Genomic DNA, 19,292 nt, shown 5'->3' on the forward strand with positions numbered 1-19,292 from the left:
AAAAAGTAGACAGGGCTTCCCTGGTGGTGCAGTGGTTGGGAGTCTGCCTGCCAATGCTGGGGACACGGGTTCAATCCCTGGTCCAGGAGGATCCCACATGCCGTGGAGCGGCTAAGCCTGTGTGCCACAACTACTGAGCCTGCGCTCTAGAGCCCACGAGCCACAACTACTGAAACCTGCGTGCCTAGGGCCCATGCTCCACAACAGGAGAAGCCACCGCAATGAGAGGCCCGCACACCGCAACAAGGAGTGGCCCCTGCTTACTGCAACTGGAGAGAGCCCTCGCGCAGCAATGAAGACCCAATGCAGCCCCACAAAAAAAGTAGATTGTAAAAAAAAAAACAAAAAAAAAACAGACATATGGAACAAAGTAACGTTAAAAATGATTTTTAAAAGGCTCCTTGTGTCATTGTCTCCTTGCTGTGAAGAAAAAGAAGCAAAAGAAACCCCAAAATTACAGTATTAAGAGGGGTTTTAAAGTTGCTTTTAGAATTAGTTTACAGCAAAGGTCGCAAACTCCAACATAGAGAGTGGCCATCCAGGTTACATAAAGAGGTAAAATGGGCCAGGAGGGCACTACTCCAAAGGGGTGGGGGTGGGGCTGCTACTACTTGGCTCTAATCAATTGTTGACCTGTGAGAATTCAGAGCCAGTGTTGCCGTATCTTCCAACTTTTCAACAGAAGACAGAAATCTGAACTTTTATGCAGATACCCCTAACTTTAAATGTTTGCTCAAAATTTTTACAAACATTAGATGGGTCTCACACTTACTGGTTTAAAGAACTGAAATATTTCAATGACCAACAAAAGAAAAGCCAGCTGGAAGTTGAAAATAATTTAATTTTCTGAGTTTATTCCTACATGATTACTGATATTATCATGACTAATACTATGAAATTTTGCTTTTTTAAAAAAAATGTTAATTAATTAATTTTATTTTTGGCTGCGTTGGGTCTTTGTTGCTGTGCGCGGGCTTTTCTCTAGTTGCGGCGAGCAGGGGCTACTCTTCGTTGCAGTGTGCAGGTTTCTCATTGCGGTGGCTTCTCTTGTTGCAGAGCACGGGCTCTAAGTGCATGGGCTTCAGTAGTTGTGGATCACAGGCTCTAGAGCGCAGGCTCAGTAGTTGTGGCGCATGGGCTTTGTTGCTTGCCGGCATGTGGGATCTTCCCAGACCAGAGCCCGAACCCGTGTTCCCTGCATTGGCAGGCGGATTCTTAACCACTGCGCCACCATGGAAGCCCGAGATTTTGCTTTTAAAATATTAAATACCTACAATTAGGAATAATTTATTTAGTAGCCATCTCTTATTTAAAGGAGGAGTTAATTAGTGTTTACATAGGAAGCTTATATGAAGTAATAGGAAATGTTAATAGCATCAATATGCCAATATACAGCTGAAAAAGAAATCTATTTCTCAAGAAATAAGCATAAAAATAAGTTTTTTTGGCAAAGACATTACATAAGTTAAATGATTTTTGTTTAAAACAATTTCACAGAAAACAGTTAAAAGATACCTACATAATATGCAAGAAATGACTTGAAACATTAATAAACTGCTCCTAGAAATAATCAATAAACTGCTCCTAGAAATAATCACCCCACCAGTTCTTCTATACTAACTTTTCTATGTTGATGGACATAAAGATTTTTGAAGGCAATAAAGATATACATATCAATGCCAGACCACATTATTTTCTGTTTTTATTTTCTACTTTTCTCATTCTCAACCATCATGTTCTTTCTGGTTAGGTAGAATGAGTCCCAGTTTAGGATGTTGTTACTCTTCTGTTAAACTACTAGGAAAAACCAAGTCAAAGAATTAATCTGAAGGAAACAAAGTGTTTTCAAAATCTGGTCTTCTTACCTCTTTCATTTTCCTTTGTTAATCCTCTGGAGTAAGCAGAAGTTATACCTACAAGACTATTTGGCCTGTTTAGTTGACTTGAAGCATAGAGTGAACTGCTCATGGTAGAAAGTGAAGAGGATGGAGTGGTTGAACTTGAAGTTGATACTGGTCTGTAGCGTTGATAAGTCTGTGAAACATTAAAATTAACAACCATTTGAAATATAAACATAGATAAAAACATATAAGACACTTAAATTCATTTCAAAGGAAAAGTAACGTTCTAATCATGTCAAAATAATTTAGATTTCCAGTTAAAATCCTTATGAATATTTTGTATATGGTTTGTTAGTATATAAATCTCTTGCATTTTGAGAATCACAAGAACTATCCGTGCCACCTGATCTAGCGCTGTTGTTGGTATACTATTACCTCATCATATGTTCTGGAGTACTTTTGTTTATATTCATCTTCTCTAGATGTTTCTGACTCCTTCTTTTCTTCTTGCTTCTCTTTATCCTGTTTTTCTTTTTCTTCTTTTTCTTTTTCTTCATTTTCTTGTTCTCTGGTTCGGGTAGAACGACTCCTTCCTATCGTTTTCTCAGCTTCCTGAAGATCAGTCAATGTCACCCCCTGCACGCAAAAAAAGATAAATTTAATTATGAGAGGCATTAAAGCTCATTTCAAAGGAATATTTTATAAGTAGATATATTAAATACGAATGTATTAAAAGTCAAATATGCATGTTTGGAATTGGTTTGCAAATTGAAACAGAATTTCTAGTCACATTCATTCTATGAAGAATCATCATGAGCAAGCACAATAATAGGTACTGGGAAAGAAATAAAATATGTGTGAGAAATTGTCTCTGTATTCAAGAAATTAACAGAATAGCACAGGAACTGACCATATGAATATAAATATTCCCAAGAAGTTCAGAGAAAGAAGGAAAAGCCAATATATGCATTATTTATGTATTAAATTTATATATATGTATGTTTCTATATATGTATATGCACACAGAGAAGATTTCAGTAAAGAAGTAATTTTTGAAGGTTAAGTCTTGAAAAGAATAGGTTGGATTTCAAGAAGTTAAGGCACGAAGACAGAAAAAATATGTTAAGTAATGGCAAGGATTAAACACTTGAATCTAGGGACTTCTCTGGTGGTCCAGTGGTAAAGAATCCGTCATCCAATGCTGGGCATGTGGGTCTGATCCCTGGTCGGGGAAATAAGATCCCACATGCTGAGGGGCAACTAAGCCCGTGTGCCACAACTACCGAGCTCGCGTGCCTCAACAAGAGAGCCCACGTGTTGCAAACTATTGAGCCCATGCACTCTGGAGCCTGTGCGCCACAACTACAGAGCCCACATGCCCTGGAGCTCACGCGCCATAACTAGAGAGAGAAAACCCGCACACCACAACTAGAGAGAAGCCCACACGCTGCAACGAAGAGCCCATGTGCCTCACCGAAAAGATCTCACATGCCTCAACGAAGATCCTGCGTGTTGCAACTAAGACCCAAGGTGGCCGAAAAAATAAATAAAATAAATAAATAAACAGTTGAATCTGGACTTTGGAGCCCCTCAACTGTAGGAAAGGGAAGACACGAGAGATATAGGAGAGAGAATGGCAAGTGGGTAAGAAGATGATAACTAGCTTGAGTGACATTTTTCTCATATTTGTATATCAGCTTTTTGATATACCTAATATAAAAGACCTATTTCCCATACCTTCCAAATACGCATAGAATTCTTTAATAATTATGCGACATCATATATGATTAATTTTAACACTGATCAAATATCCTGAGCCAGACACTATATTAGGAATAGAAAAATAAATACTTAAAGAGATACAAAGGCATATGCTACTTAGACGAAATGTAACATTAACAGTATAGCCACATAAAAAGGCTACGGTAGGATTACTAAGGCAACTTTTATTTTTTAAGATTTACTCATATTATATAGTGACATCAGTATTTTCACAGAAATGTGAAAAAGGGAAAGATAATTTATTTTGAACTTTTATATATTATACACATTAACTATACCTGTGTTGATCTTCTAGACTGTCTTGCTTGTCTAGATCTTGCTTTTCTTTGGGATTCAGACTCTTCATCTCTAACAGGAGTGAGGTATGATCTACAGTAATAAATAAAAATTGTCACTTGGAGATGCAATACCTGTGAATATAATTATACACGAATGTGCGTAAGTGAAACATTTAAGTTTAGCATTTTAATGGATTTTAAGAAAGAGTCTTCAGAAAATGGTTAAACCCACTCTGAAATTCAACAATGCAATTTGATAGTTTTTTAGATTGGAACTACTCATATTAACATATTTTTAAAGTTCTTCCTAACCACAGTTTTGGTTTTTTTTAAACCATGTTAACATCATTCCTCTTAGCTCCTTTCTTGATTTTCTGCAACACCATCCTAGATGATATGTGAAGTTACAAGGCTAAACTCTAGACTGTCAATGTTTTCTTATGGTAAAGGACTGAATGTAATATTTAGGATATGGGATGACTAGTGAGGAAGCAGCACTCCCTGCATTCTTGTCATTGTGCATTTACTAATAATGTTTTTGGCAGACATCACACTCTTGTTCATACTTTAAGTTCTCTAAAAATTCAAGTGTTTTTATATACGAATTGCTTTAAAATCAGCATCTTATTCTTGGGTCACTGATTTTCTGATACAGAGAAGAGGATTTGGCATTTATGTTCACTAGATTTTATACTATAAATCTAAGCCTATGTTCCATCCTGTCACACGGTATGCACAACTTCAAAAGCATGCACTCTATGTCAAGAGGTAAATAATGAATTAAAGGGTTGAAGAAGCAAAGACAAGACAGAGCCCTGCAACATAAGAAAACTTCCCTCTAATGATCAATATTATTCGGGAAGTTCAATTGTTAACACTTTATCTAGTTATACTACTACCATCTAGCTCACATTTCTCAGAGAACATTCTGAACTTGAGTATCTCTATTTTCTGTTGTTCATTAAGTTTATCAATAACCTATCATCATACTCCTATCTCCAAATGCTATTTTTTAAAAACTCTCATGTTAACTTTAGTGTTCTTCTCAATTTGTAATTCATTCTGCTCTTTAACCTCCCTGACACTATTCACATATTCGTAACAAACTTTAGAATTTATTCTTTGTTTTATGCCTTATGTTTTATTTTTTCTGTGTCCTTTAAAGCTCTAAGTTCAGAGAGTATAACACATCTTCAAACACCTTACAGTTATTTACAGTTGCCTCAATCCTGGTTGCCTCAATTTCATCAATTAACTACTACTTATTGGTTAAAGTAAGTTCTAGAGGACTGGTTCTTCTTGCTTCTACTCTAATCACAGATAAACTGTAAAGCAAGGTAAGTCAAGAAATTCTCAAGAGGGTGTTTTTACTTGAATGAGACATCCAGCAAACTTAGATGAAAATCCCATCACTTCTATATTCTGACTTGTTTTTATCATCTGCTTTGAGAAAGTATCACTTGTGTTCTGTATTCGGTTGAATAACTTATGGCACTATATCATAAGGATAAAACTTTTTTTTCTCTTTATCCGTATGTTTTCTATCACTTTTTACCTCTAGGTTTCTAGAATATCCTGAATGATTATGTCTTTTTGCTATCATAATAGCACTACATTTATCTCATCAATAAGGCACAGCTCATCAAATTGAAGCATTTCATTGAAGAGCTCTATTCTACCAAATTTTGTTTCTATTAAAAACTAGTACTGACTTAAGTTCATAAAATAAAATTTTAATTTTTTTAATTAAAAAAAATTTGTCTCCCTAAAAGTGAAAGGCAAGGGAGAAGTCACTAAATAAAACATTTTGCTTATCACCATTTCCGTAGTTTAACTTTCTCTTAGTTGAAATTCTGTATGGCTTCATCTGTACCAACACACAAACCCAGAGATGAATACAACTGGTAGGATACCTGCCCTCTCTCCATTCTATGATGCTCAAAAGCTTGATATTCCTTTTTCTCCCATTGTTTTATTATTTCTATTGTCTATACATCAATTCTCTTGAGTTTTAAGGTTTTTATTCAGCTGTAACAGATACTTTCTCATTTTTATTACAACTCCAGTGATTTTTCTGGGACAAGAAAGAGGATAACCAATAAATTTGTTATTAGAGTTTAAGAAACATTAATTCTGGAATACAATTTTTGTATTGTTTGTTGTAGAAGTTGATTATATAAATGTGGAAAATACTATACATTCTAATGTTCTCCAGGAAAATAACATATTAAAGGGTCTGAAAAGGACTAAGGGAAGAAACCTGTTTAACTGTGTTTAACTCAGCATTTTCCAAGACCATTTAAGCAGGAAAAAGTTTTTTTTTCTTTTGTGGTACATTTTTAAACGTGTAAAAGTTCTCTGTGAAATATTAGCCTGTAAAATGGCTATTTTTTTTCATCCATTCATTTAACACTTATTTATGCATCTACTGGTCCTATGCAATTTACTGCCTTTTGGACTTCCACCAGATGAGGAAAAAAAAATAACAGAAAGAGAAGAAACCTAAATGTGATAGCAAATCTAGTTTAACAAAAGTTTATAGCAGCCTAGACAGCTGCATGTATCACTTCAGCATTTCATGAGCTGCTCTGAAAGTACAAATGGACATGAAAGACTGAATTCTTATTTCCACTATGTACAAAGTTTTCATATATAGTTTAAAACAACTGCATTGTCACTATGCCCCTTTACCCCATGGCAAATAGCACTATCAACCATCACACTCTCTCCCAAGAAGCCTAGATTCTTTTTCAATACTTTCAAGCTGCCATGAAAGTTAATAAATCTATTTATCCTATCTGGTTTAACATATGCAGATTAGGGGCATAAAAATTACTGGCTGAAAGACTTGTAAAATCTGTTCATTTAAAATTTCCATACAAACATTTGCTCCAAATTAGCATAAAAACCTAGCCTATCGATTTGTAATATAGGAAATATATTTGATAGTCCCCATCTGAAATTCAGTTCCTTTCTCCTCCTTGAGGTGTCTATACAGAGCAGATTTCTAAGAACAGGATGTAGAGAAAACAAATAATTCATATTTTTAATATGTGTTTAATTCCAAAGAGGTGATCATCAAAAAGATGGCAGAACATACCAAATTGCATTACTATATCATATTGTCATACTGATCTCTTTCGTATAACTGTATAGGGTATATAATTTTACTTACTAGTCTTAGATTGCCCACTATTTTCTGAACAATCCAAAGGTTATTCTTAAATTAAGGTTTTTTCCCTCAGTAAAAGCAATTATTCTATATATTATTTCCCTGACATTTATTGGCTGAAATATTTATATTTATTTATAATATTTATATTTTGGTTAGTCAACCAAATTAGATCTCTAAAAAACTGAATACCAGCCCTTGCTTCTCACTCAGCATTTTTCCTTCCAGAGGGAAAAAAATAAGTAGACAAATGGGAGCTGGCTGAGCCAAGGGAAAATGGTAGAAAAGAGTAGTTGTACCGAACCATGTGAACTCATACTACAAATACGAAGTTATTAGTAAGGTACTGTTTTGCAGTTTGAAAAGACTATGGAGAATTAGAAATGCCTAAGCAATGAAAGAATTTGCCATCTTGCTCCACCTACCTATCTATCTATCTATCTATCTATCTATCTAGATATTCTGCCACCCCGCGAGGCTTGCTGGATCTGTTCCCTGATCAGGGATTGAACCCAGGCCATGGCAGTGAAAGCCTGGAATCTTAACCTCTAGGCCACCAGGGAACCTCACCATGCTCCATCTGTTTAAAGCTACCTTCTCCTCCCTGCTCCCCAATGCCTCCTCCCTCCAATTAATCAATTGGAAATCTTTATAAAAACAGAAAATTTTCATCCAAACCTGATCCATAAAAACAGGAAAATTCAACAATAATGTGGAATTTAATAGTGTACACAGTAACTTTACATAATATCTAAAAGTACATATGTAAGGGTACCTAAAAATGGCATAAATGTATTAGTATCTTTTTCAGCCACAGTATATTCTTAAATCACCATACATACATTTGGGGGCAAATTTTCAACTATATACATTTTGAAACCATTAATGAAATTTAATTAAAAAGACAAACAGGGGAATTCCCTGGCAGTCCAGTGGTTAGGATCTGTGCCTTCACTGCTGAAGGCCCTGGTTCAATCCCTGGTTGGGGAACTAAGATCCCACAAGCCAAGCAGCATGGCCAACCAAAAAAAAAAGACAGACGAGGCCAAAATTGCAAACAGTTATTTGACATGAAACAAAACACAAACATTAATATTATTGCACACATCACTGAAGCAAGTGAGACAAAATTTCTGTAATGTAGACCCGGAAAAATGTCAATAGATATATTTTATTTCTTATGATATGAGAACCTGCTCTGTCCTAACAATATCACCAAATATTTATTCTCAATCTTAAAGTCTTCCGGGATTTATTCTAAAAGCTGAAACTCAATACTTTCCAACAATATAAAAAATAAAGAAATCTGAGGTTAAGAATCATAATTTGCTTGTTCTGAAACAACTGATGATTTTGGGGAAATAATCACTGGCTTTGTCATTGGAAAAGCTTTTTTAAAGTATGGAATGCTAGATAGAAAGGATTCTAGAAGTTAAAAACTATATAAATTAAATATCTCATTTTACAGAAGAATAAATTCTAACCCACAGAGAACTCTTACCTTAGGATTAAGGCACAGCAAGGAGTAAAAAACCAAGACCTCCTGAACCTTTTCCCCTTCAGCTCCCCACCTCCCAAAAAACCAAAGCCCTCAAATTCATTTTCACTAGAAGAGAACGATGAGTGCCTATGAAACTCTAATTTCTGCAGGCTATGTGGTCTCATTGAAAACACCTCAAAAACCTAAAACTGACTAAACTTAAGAGAAAAACAAGAATAATTAAAATATGATATGACCTATACTGGTATTCAAAAATCACAAAATGCTAACTGCTTGTAGTGCTGTTAGAGAAGTATCATTAAATTTCACCATAAAAATAGAAATGAAGCATAAATATATTGACAGAAACTAAAGATGTAATGATAGGAAAGAAAACTTTTTTTTAATTAAAAAAGTTTTCAAAACATTTAACATTTTGTTACTTTTCATATATTCACCACAAATATTACTATAAGGATGCTACTACTTACAACAGGCCACGCACTTTGCTAGGCATCAGAGACAAAAGATGTATAAGACTGTATATGAATACTATGTGCTAGAAATAAAACCAAATTAATCTGGTTGGTATTTTAGTTAAGGAAAATATCAGCTATGTAGCTAATTTTTCAAGAATAAAATATTTAAAGAGGTTACGTTTAGTTTCCTAAGATGTTCTTTCTCAAGAGGGAAAACCAAATTCAAAGCTAGGACTATGCATGATATAGCAAATAGAACCCTGGACTGATTCTCCTGTAATATTGGGCCTAGCCTTAGCTCTCAATCTTACTAACCACATAAAAGTGGAAAAGTCACTTAATATCTCTGGAACTCAGTTTCCTTCTGTAAAGGATATCATAAAAGATAATAGGTAAATTCCTTTCCACATCTATGATTCCATACCAATTGGCTGCAACAGGAAGAAGTGAGCAATGCTCATAAAAATGTTTTAAGCACATAAAACAAATTCACAGACCCTTTAAAAAATTTAATTAATAAGTGCCTTCTATGTACCAGAATTAAAACTAAGTGAATGTAGTTAACATACTTAAAATTATTTGGCTTACACATATGCATAAGAAGCCATTCTTCACCAAAAGAATTTTAAAATGAAATTCTCAAAAATAACAACAACAAAAATCGCTAAACATGCATCAAATTTCTTAATAATGAGGTGGAAGGGGGAAACAATGAGAAGAATAAAAAACCTGTTTTTGTCATCTTACATCTAGTTTTCCATGAGTATGAGTTGTTTAATATGTGTTTAGAGTATGCGCTTAGATCTTCATCACAAAAATGTTTTGAATTAAATAAATCATTAAAACTAAGATGGCTAAGTATGAAGACAACTATCTGGCTCAGTGCCTTTAAACAAGAACATTAATTCTGTCAGAGGTGGGTTACCAAGCCTAAAGGCGAATAATTGCTAATTATATCAATTTACATAGTTCTGAGCTGATCTAGGTTATCTCATGTATTAACCTACTGAAGAGATAGTCACCAACTTCCCAAGATTAAAAAAACAAGCAAAACAAACAACTTTCATCATTGGGCAAGATATATCAGCAGTCCTATTAGGACATTTACACACCTGCGTCTCTCCCTGACCTCTGAAGTGGAGGAGACAGTGCCAGCAGTAGTTGTAGTCAGGGTTGTGGTAGAGGCTGCAGCATTTACAACAGTTGGAGCAACAGGAATGGTCACTGCCGTAGGAACACTGTCCTTTTCTTTTTCAGTACTATCCTCAGCCCACAAACGATTTGAGGTACTATAGCATCATAAGCAGCAACACAAAAAAGAGAAAAGGAAAACATCTAAACAAGGAAAGCACTTTCTAGCAGCTGAAAACATGTGACTACAGGGATGGATTTTTTTAAAACATAAGGTGAGACATCTTTCATCTATGAACCAAAAAGTTCACCCAGAGCTGTCAAAGAGAAATTTACACTTTAAGCAGCTTAATGCAAAGAAAGTTCATAAGTTAGGAACTTAATATTTTTTCCCCAGACATGCATAATTGCCTCTTTTTGGAACCAATTTTTGTTTGTAAATCATTTTAACAAGGTCAATGAAAAAATCCAGAGCCCCACAATCTTCTAAACAAAAATGCATGCACATACATAAGCACACAGTAGGCCTGAACACAAAATGTATCTGTGACTCACCTGCTTTGTGTGCCTGCTGAGGAAGAACCCGTTGTAATCTTTGTAGTAGTGCTTGTGCTGGAAAGCAGGCTTTTCTGAAGCCCAGCTGCAGAGGTAACTGTTGGTGTTGATGTGGTGCTTGGAACACTAGAACTAATCAAATCATCTTGTCTTCTACCAAAGGAGCAACTAAAGGAAAGAGTCATATCTATATAGAATGTGTTTGTATGTGTATTCTATAGTCAATGCCTATACATTATACAGATTCACAAGGCTAGGAAAAAAATCTAAAAGACTGTGTTCCTAAATACGCCACCGGCTCCAGCACCAAGAGTTGCATCTACAACTTGCTAGAGTCTAGATGATTTCCCTAATTTGGTAGTGTATCATTTTACTGCATCCCCCACCCACCAACAAGATTCAAAGATGATCTGATAGTTTACATTTCTGGAACTGTTCCAGGTCATATGGTCACGCCAGGTTGGGTCTGGAAAAACACTTTGGTTTGGTTTTACTTGGGGAAAGTTAAGACTTAAGCATTTTCTAAGAAATTGTTTTGGCAATGGGTCACATCCCTAGGGGTGACCCATGCCTATTTTATATTTGTTGATCTTTTAGTCTTTTTTTGGTTGCTTTTAGCAGAGAAAATAACACATAGATTTTCCACCCCCTCTCCAATATGATATTACCAACATTCCAATTCAAGGCATTTCCATTGCTCTGAGTTCTAACACAGGTAGAAACTTTCCAGGTCACCACATGAGCTCAATTAATTAATCTATTTCAACTGCTCTAGTCAATTACATAATTGACTTATATATAATTACATACAGAGTTCCTTTTTTAATATGCTATAATCTAAAAGATACTTCTTAGCATATCAAATTTAATTTAAAAATATATAATATAGTAGGAAGGCATAAGTAGGAGCAAATTTTCACCCATCTTTAAATATATATTCTGTGTCTTTAAATGAAGTTTTATTTAAACAACAAAAGATATATTTAATAAAGGCACATTTTTAATGTTATATTAAATTGAGAGCTCCAAACTGCCTCATATTTTAATAAAAGAATACACAAAAGTTACTTAAGAATTATATTATTACCTTTTATGATAAGCTGATCCTTCATTAAGTGAGCTATTCTTTTTGAGATCATCTTCCCATTTTCTTCTTGTATATGAACTACTTGTTCGCAAACTTGAAGAATCTCTGTGAAAAAAATATCTTTCAGATTCTGGTAAATAATTTTAAAATAGGGTTAAAGAAGCTGTATTTTAATAAACATCTGTAGAAGCAGAAACTAGTAAAATCCCTTAGAAAAACAGTCTGGAATACTTATTAAGAAGTGAAAGTAATTCACTAAGATTCCAGTTCTAAGATTCTATCCCAAAGGTATAATCCTAACTATAGGGGGGAAATTTAAATGTTTGCAGAAGTTTTATTTATGATGACAAAAATATTAGATAATTTAAATGTCCATAGTTTGGGGAGGGGAAATGGCTACTTTAACCTCAGCAAATCTACTCTATGCAACACTATGTACTAATGAAGAACAATGCTTATTGAAAATACATACTAACATATAAGACATTAGGAGATCTTAAGTGAAAGAAAAAGTCAAGACACAAAATTGAATATTATAACATGATTACAATTATATTAAAAATTCTCATACTCTATATGTGCTGAAAAGTAGGAAGAAACAAATTAAAATGTTGACAGTGATCAAGTAAGTGCTTTTTCTCCCTTCTTCTTTCTCCTTTTCTATTATGTTCCAAATATTTAGAAAGCATATACTAGTCTGTGACCTCATCTGCCACCACTGTCCCCTCACTCCATTATAACCATAATGCCTTCATTTGTTTTTGCTATTTCATGAACATACCAAGCCTGCACCTCCTCAAGTCCATGTACTTGGTGTTCTTCCTATTAGGAATACCCTCCATCTCCTCCTGAAATCCATATCCCACATAATTACAACAATGCTCATGTTTTAACTCTTATGCTAGATAGTAAAGATTTTATAGTAAAAAAAATAAAACAAATCATAATGAATCCACCTGTTTTCTTTCTCTTCAATGTCAGATGTACTGGCTAGTCGTCTTGGTATTGTAGGTGCAACATATGCAAGCCTAGTTCCTTTACTATCTTTCTCCTACACAACAGGGAGAAAAAAGAGTGAAAATAAATCTGTGATGACTATAGGTGCTGCTAAAAGTATTATGTAAAGAGTATTCAACAATGTATAATTACACAGCCATCATAGTTTATTTTATAATATTTCCATAATTCCTAGCTAAACTCCAAAATTGATGTCTATCAATATTCAAGTACTATAAACACTAAAAGACAGCCTGTTCAAATTAATTTTCTTTTCCCTCTTGTTTAATCTAGAATTAGCTCTTTTTTAACATAAGAAAAATTCCTCCACATTTTAATGACTTTTCCTGAAACTTCTGTAACATCTACTGTAATGTAGTATTGTAAGATAAAATATCTTTACTTCTTTCAGAGAAATAAGGTCTCAAATACAGTTCACTGATAAGTCTCAATTACTTACATTATACAAGCTATTTACTACCTTGATATACTATGTTTTAAAAATATAACATTAAAATATACAAAACAAAAGGTTATTTAAATTATATTTAACCAAATATGGCTGAGAGTGTAGTGACAATGACATCTGTTACATTCTCATTATACTGGCATCAAGTACTTGGAAAACAACTGGAAAATAAATTTATACAAAATAAAAAATATTAAAATTACTTAGTGAGAAATTCATTTCTGAATTTCTGATACATGTAAACACTCCTGTATAGAGCAAGAAAACTGTAAGGAAAAAAATGTCCAAGCACTAAAAATGCAATAGAAAATAAATAATCCAATTATACAAAATAGCACTGAATGAACTGTGGTGCATTCTATTTAATGCAATTTAATACTGCCTTTCAAAATACAGTTATTAAAATTGCTCACTAGGACAAAGCTGTGATGTATCAGATGAAAAAAGTAGGTAAAGAAATTGCATATATTGGATAAATTTAACTTATGAGTATAAGCACATTCTAGAAAAATGTGTTCCTAAACTTTCAAAACCCTTCTTAATAAATAAAATTAGCTTGCTCCTTGATACATTTTATTGTAAATTCTCAAATAGAATAAAGGATTCCTTTAATTGAGTATAGTCTCATAATTTATGTTTTGGGCAAATACATCTGATCTTCCCAATAATTATATCCCATATAGATATCTGCTTAAGGTAAGTACATTTGTATTATCATGTAACTCATTAAGTCAGGTGAATTAAGTTGATACATAGATCTAATGATACATAGTAGAAAATCCAACGGATCTGATTCCAGGAAAACAAATTATCATAGTTTTTATAGAAACCAAATTGTGAAACAGATTACCTTTTCTTTATTATCCAAAGAGGAGGAAAGTCTGGGACTTGAAGCTGAACGCATAACACCTGCAGTGTCTTTTTCTTTCTGAGCCTCTTTAGATGCTGTGATTTCTGCAAGTGCGCCATAACTACCAGTCTTTCTAAGTCCTAACCTCCAAGATGCAGGAGACTCATCTTTTCTCTCTTCTTCTTTGGGAGAAATTTTTGTAGCTGAAGTTGGAAACTGTTTTTATTTTATTTTATTTTTAAGAAAAAGGAGAAAAATTATACAATACTTATCAGTCCTTAAACTGAAAATGAGAAGTTTACAGATAATATGTTTAAAATTATAGTTAATAGTTTCAGGAGAAACACTTTTACTAAGCAGGTTAATATCTTAGTAAAAAATGTAAAGATCTAAAACTGAAGAAGGAAATACTACCTTTCCAGATGTTAGATTTAAGAACACACACTCCACACTTTGTATCACACAGAAAAATTATGATGCAAATACAGAGAACAGAAATGAGCACACCATAATGACTTAAAACCATGCATCTTTGAAACCAATATTCATATTAAACTTGTTATGTTGTAACCTAATATAAATCCTTGCACATCGAAATGCCTCACCATAGATTTTTCACCTTTACTGGGCACAAGAACAATGCCAGTTTTGCGCAAGCCCTGCCTCCATGATGCAGGATCTACTGATTCCACCACAGGCATGATAGGAGCAATGAAATCATACTAAAGCCAATTAAAATAAGACAGGTAAAGAGATAAAGATTGAAAGCATGAAAACAGAAAAGGAAGTTATGAGCAAAACAGACTTTTCTCTTTTTAAAAGAATTTTATAATAAATTAAAACCCAACAACTGGGTAATTATCCAATCTTTAAAAGTCACTGGGAACAAGTTCCAGTTTTAGCATGAGAGAATCTGAAAGAATCTAATACAGAAACTTCTAAGGCAGTTAAAGCCACATAGAGCTGATAGTATTATAGTATGAAGTGAAAAAACTACTGCCCTTGAATTTTGTTTTTATTCATTTTGTACTTGGGTTAAAAAATTTTAAATCCATCATCATCAACAAAAAAGTAATCATCAAAAAAAAAGTAATCATCAGTATATTTCTAATTATAATATTTAATTCATTAATATTTTAAATATCATAGCCTTAAATTTACTGTTTGATTTTTCCACCAAACATTAAACATTTCAACTAAAAACTGTTTTTGTACAAATATTTATTTCATTTTCAGGGCTTTCCAACTACCCTAAAAATGAAATGTCTGTTGTCTGTAACTAGTTCACCTCATTAACTTCACTTACAGAGTTTAAATATTCAACCACAGTTAAATATAGATGGTAAATATAGCAACTATCTAGTTACTACAAGCACAGGATATAGATTAAAAAAAAACACAAAACCACCTTTCTTTCATACCTATTACCAAGGTTTGCCATAACAGCAGTTTAATAGAGCTTGTTAAAGCACCCATAATGTTGGAGGGCTAATTCCTAGACAAAACTGCTACAAGATACCTCTAATACTTCCAATAATTAATTCCTAACAATAAGGTTGCAAAGAGGCTCAAGATATACAAGCATTTTTCAGTTCCCAAAATGCACACTGAGGCATTCCAGGGCGCAAGAACAAAATCACAGGGGTGCTGTGGGATATTTTAAAGTTTTGAGAGAAGTACAGTGACATCTGTTGGACACTGCACAAATTGCCATTATTAACTTATTTGTACCTAACTACTTAATCAATGAAACCAAGAGGTATTTTTTTTTTGCCAAATGGCACTGTGAAAAACATTTAGTAAAACACTAAGGTCTCCATTGACTGAGAAAGTCCAGGAAGCTCTGTAATATTTTACATAATATGATAGGCACTGAAATGATTCCTTATTGATTTCAGAGTTTAAAGTCATGGTACTCGAGAACAGAGGTTGGCAAACTTTTCCTTCTGTAAAGGGCCAGACTGTAAACTTTAGGCTTTGTAGACTATAGAGTCTCTGCTGTAAATACTCATCTATGCTGCTGTAGCACAAACCCAGCCATAGGTAGTACACAAATGAATGAATGTGGCTGTGTCACATAAAACTTTATTTAGGGGCAATGAAATTTGAATTTGTGTCACAAAATATTCTTTTTCTTTTCATCCTCCCCCTGCCTCTGCTGACCATTTAAAAGTATTAAAACCATTCTAACTTGCAGGCTGTACAAAAAACAGGTAGTGGGCCACCTTTGGTCCACAGACCATGGTTTGCCAATCCCTCCCTATCCCAGAACTTTCCCCAAACTGGAAACAAATGTTATTCCTTCATGATAAAATCATCATATAGCAAATAATATTTGCTGAGTGTTACAACAGAAGCTAACATTTAACAAACGTTTACTTGTGTGAGGCCCTAAACTAAGTGCTTAATATGGGTTATCTCATTTAATCCTACAATCACCCAATGAAATAGCATTTTACTATTATCCAATATTTTAGAGTTGAGAAAAATGAGGCAATATTATCAAGTTTGAAATTTTGTTGCACTGTTACGACTGATATACCTCCTCTCCACCTCACATGGATTTAAATACTGGTTTATGTGTTTAAAAGCATCTTTCAATTTTTGGTATATAAATAAACCTCTCTGAAAAACTCAAGTATACCTAGTCCCTGAAATTCTTTTTTTGGTTTTTATAACCAGGACACTATTTTGACTTTCCTACTCTCTGACTACCCCTTTCCTGGTCTTTTTGTTGTTGTTGGTAGCAACTATCCTTGTCATAGCCCTGTAACATAAGCACTCCAAGAGTCTGTTCTTGTATCTCCTATCTTCTCTTTATACTTTCTTCTGAATGTTGTGAGTAGGGTCTTCTTATATCCTCAGGCTAAATATTAATTGTATTCAGCTTATTCTCAAATTTGTTATTCTCCAGCTCAATCTGACTCCTAAATTCCTAGTCCTGAATTTCTATTTACCTGTAGAATGGACTATATGTAACTAAAATTGGAACCTGAAACTCAACATGTTTAAAGTCAAACATCTTTATTTCCAAACCAACTCTTCCTCAGTTCCCTATTTCTGTCACTGGTACCAAAAATCTCTTCAATCCCCTAAATTTCTTTTTTTTTGCGCCCGCTTTGTGTGGCATGTGGGATGTGGGATCTTAGTTCCCTGACCAGGGATCGAACCTATGCCCCCTGTGCTGAAAGCACGAAGTCTTAACCACTGGACACTGGGGAAGTCCCAACTCCCTAAATTTGAAACTTCGCAGTCATGTTAGACTTCTTCTCTGTCATCTTCCTCCATCTACAAGTTAAGTGCCAAGTCTCTAAATCTCCTCCTCTCCTTTATAAGTCCACTGCCACTTCTCTGGTTTATATTCTTATCATGCTAGGCAACTTCAATGACTTTCTAATAAACCTTCTCTCAGTCAGTCTCTCACCTTCAAATACACCTGTACGTTGCTGCCAGAATAACATTCTAAAATTCTCTCATGGCCTTGTTCAAACATCTATGATTCTCTACTATCTATCAAATTATGAAAATGTTACCATAGTAATGAAAACATTCCAATTTGGCTCTACTTTTCCTGCTTTACTTCGTATATATATCCTATAAATCAATCAAACTAGACAACTCATTTTTCCTGCAACACTCCACATTATCCCTACTTGTTTTTTTTTCATTTTTTTTTTTGCGATACGCAGGCCTCTCACTGTTGTGGCCTCTCCCGTTGTGGAGCACAGGCTCTGGACGCGCAGGCTCAGCAGCAATGGCTCACTGGCCCAGCCGCTCCGCGGCATGTGGGATCCTCTCAGACCGGGGCACGAACCCGTGTCCCCTGCACTGGCAGGCGGACTCTCAACCACTGTGCCACCAGGGAAGCCCTATCCCTACTTTTGATCACACTGTTTCTCTTCTCTCTTTTTCAACAGACTGTATAAACTCTCCTCTCTGTTAGTTGAAATACTACCTCATTCTTCAAGATCTATCTCAAATGTTCTAACTCCATTACCTCAAATCAAAAAATGATTTCTTCCATTTAAAAACTATCATTCTACAATTATACACTTTTACCGGTATACTTCATATACCCACAGCACATAGTAGTCTTTTACTAAATTTTATTATGATGTAGGTTCAATTAGCAAGAACATGTAATTCCAAGAAAACTCTGAATTTTTACCATCTAGCAAAGAAAATATAGTTTATGCTTATTGGAATATATGTGTATACAGCAGAGTAGGTAATCTTTTTCAGAGATCCCAACAATATTTATTTTGACTAGAGAGTTATATATAAACATTGTTAGTTAAACTTATTGTTAGTTGAAACTTTAACAATAAACTTATTGTTAGATAAAAATTTAATATAAAATGTATATTATTTAACTTATTGTAAGTTAAATAATGTGATAAACTTACTATTTTTAGTTAAAATAAATCATAAGATCAAACTAATGGTTTTATAGATAATATATCCATAAATCATTGGCCTGATCTCACTGCTACAGAAATAGTTCTATAATTTTAGCTGACAAGTTAACAACTTAAGAGATCATTTAAAGTGAATATACCTATGTTTCTCTGTAGTTATCATGAGTTATTATAGAATATAAGTGATATTTAATACTGTTTTAGAGCTTCCAGTTTCGTGATCTATTCCTTGCCATGAATGTTAGAGAGAGAGAGAGAGAGAGACAGAGAGAGAGAGTGTGTGTGTGTGTGTGTATGTATTTATATACATAGTTTATGTACTGCTGGAGGAAGCTAGAGAACTTAAGATAACTTGTCTAGATAATAGAATCAGAGTAGTAAGTGGCAACCTAAAAATAGACAGAACTCTTAATTAATTACAAAATCTTTTACGATGCATTTACAAATTAAGAATTCATCCAAGGAAATTTCTGTTAGGTCTCTAAGTTACAAGGAAAATCTTGAAACAAATGAAAAAAAAAACACTAAAATGCTAAATTATAGTAAATACAGTACCACTGAACATGGTAACAGGCTTTAAAAGTCATATAGTACTGATAAAACTTAAAAATACTTCATTTTTTTGTACACCATGACTTTATTACTTTGAATAAAATTTGCCCATAAAACTTTAAGAACAAAGACTGAAACAATGTAATCTTTAAAGCAAGTTATGATGAGTTTAAATGGAGAATAAAATGGGAGTTTCTAAATA

At 34.0% G+C, this 19,292-nt stretch overlaps 1 protein-coding gene across 6 annotated transcripts in view; it reads right to left on the reverse strand.

The window, feature by feature from the left end:
- The window catches only part of PPP1R12A (protein phosphatase 1 regulatory subunit 12A), a 150,909-nt gene that overhangs the window by 28,634 nt on the left and 102,983 nt on the right, over nt 1-19,292 (reverse strand). For 2 of the 6 annotated variants that reach the window (XM_067697433.1, XM_067697431.1), the window contains exons 10-17: nt 14,121-14,336; nt 12,762-12,856; nt 11,806-11,910; nt 10,719-10,886; nt 10,145-10,321; nt 3,902-3,992; nt 2,277-2,477; nt 1,866-2,034 (exon numbers count right to left, since the gene is read on the reverse strand). In XM_067697433.1, coding sequence (XP_067553534.1) covers nt 1,866-2,034; nt 2,277-2,477; nt 3,902-3,992; nt 10,145-10,321; nt 10,719-10,886; nt 11,806-11,910; nt 12,762-12,856; nt 14,121-14,336 — 1,222 coding nt within the window. The remainder of the gene's footprint in view (nt 1-1,865; nt 2,035-2,276; nt 2,478-3,901; nt 3,993-10,144; nt 10,322-10,718; nt 10,887-11,805; nt 11,911-12,761; nt 12,857-14,120; nt 14,337-19,292) is intronic. The other 4 variants (XM_067697436.1, XM_067697434.1, XM_067697432.1 and 1 more) reach the window with 3 other exon arrangements.

Source organism: Pseudorca crassidens, chromosome 11, assembly GCF_039906515.1.
Source record: "Pseudorca crassidens isolate mPseCra1 chromosome 11, mPseCra1.hap1, whole genome shotgun sequence".
NCBI classification, from domain to species: domain Eukaryota; kingdom Metazoa; phylum Chordata; class Mammalia; order Artiodactyla; family Delphinidae; genus Pseudorca; species Pseudorca crassidens.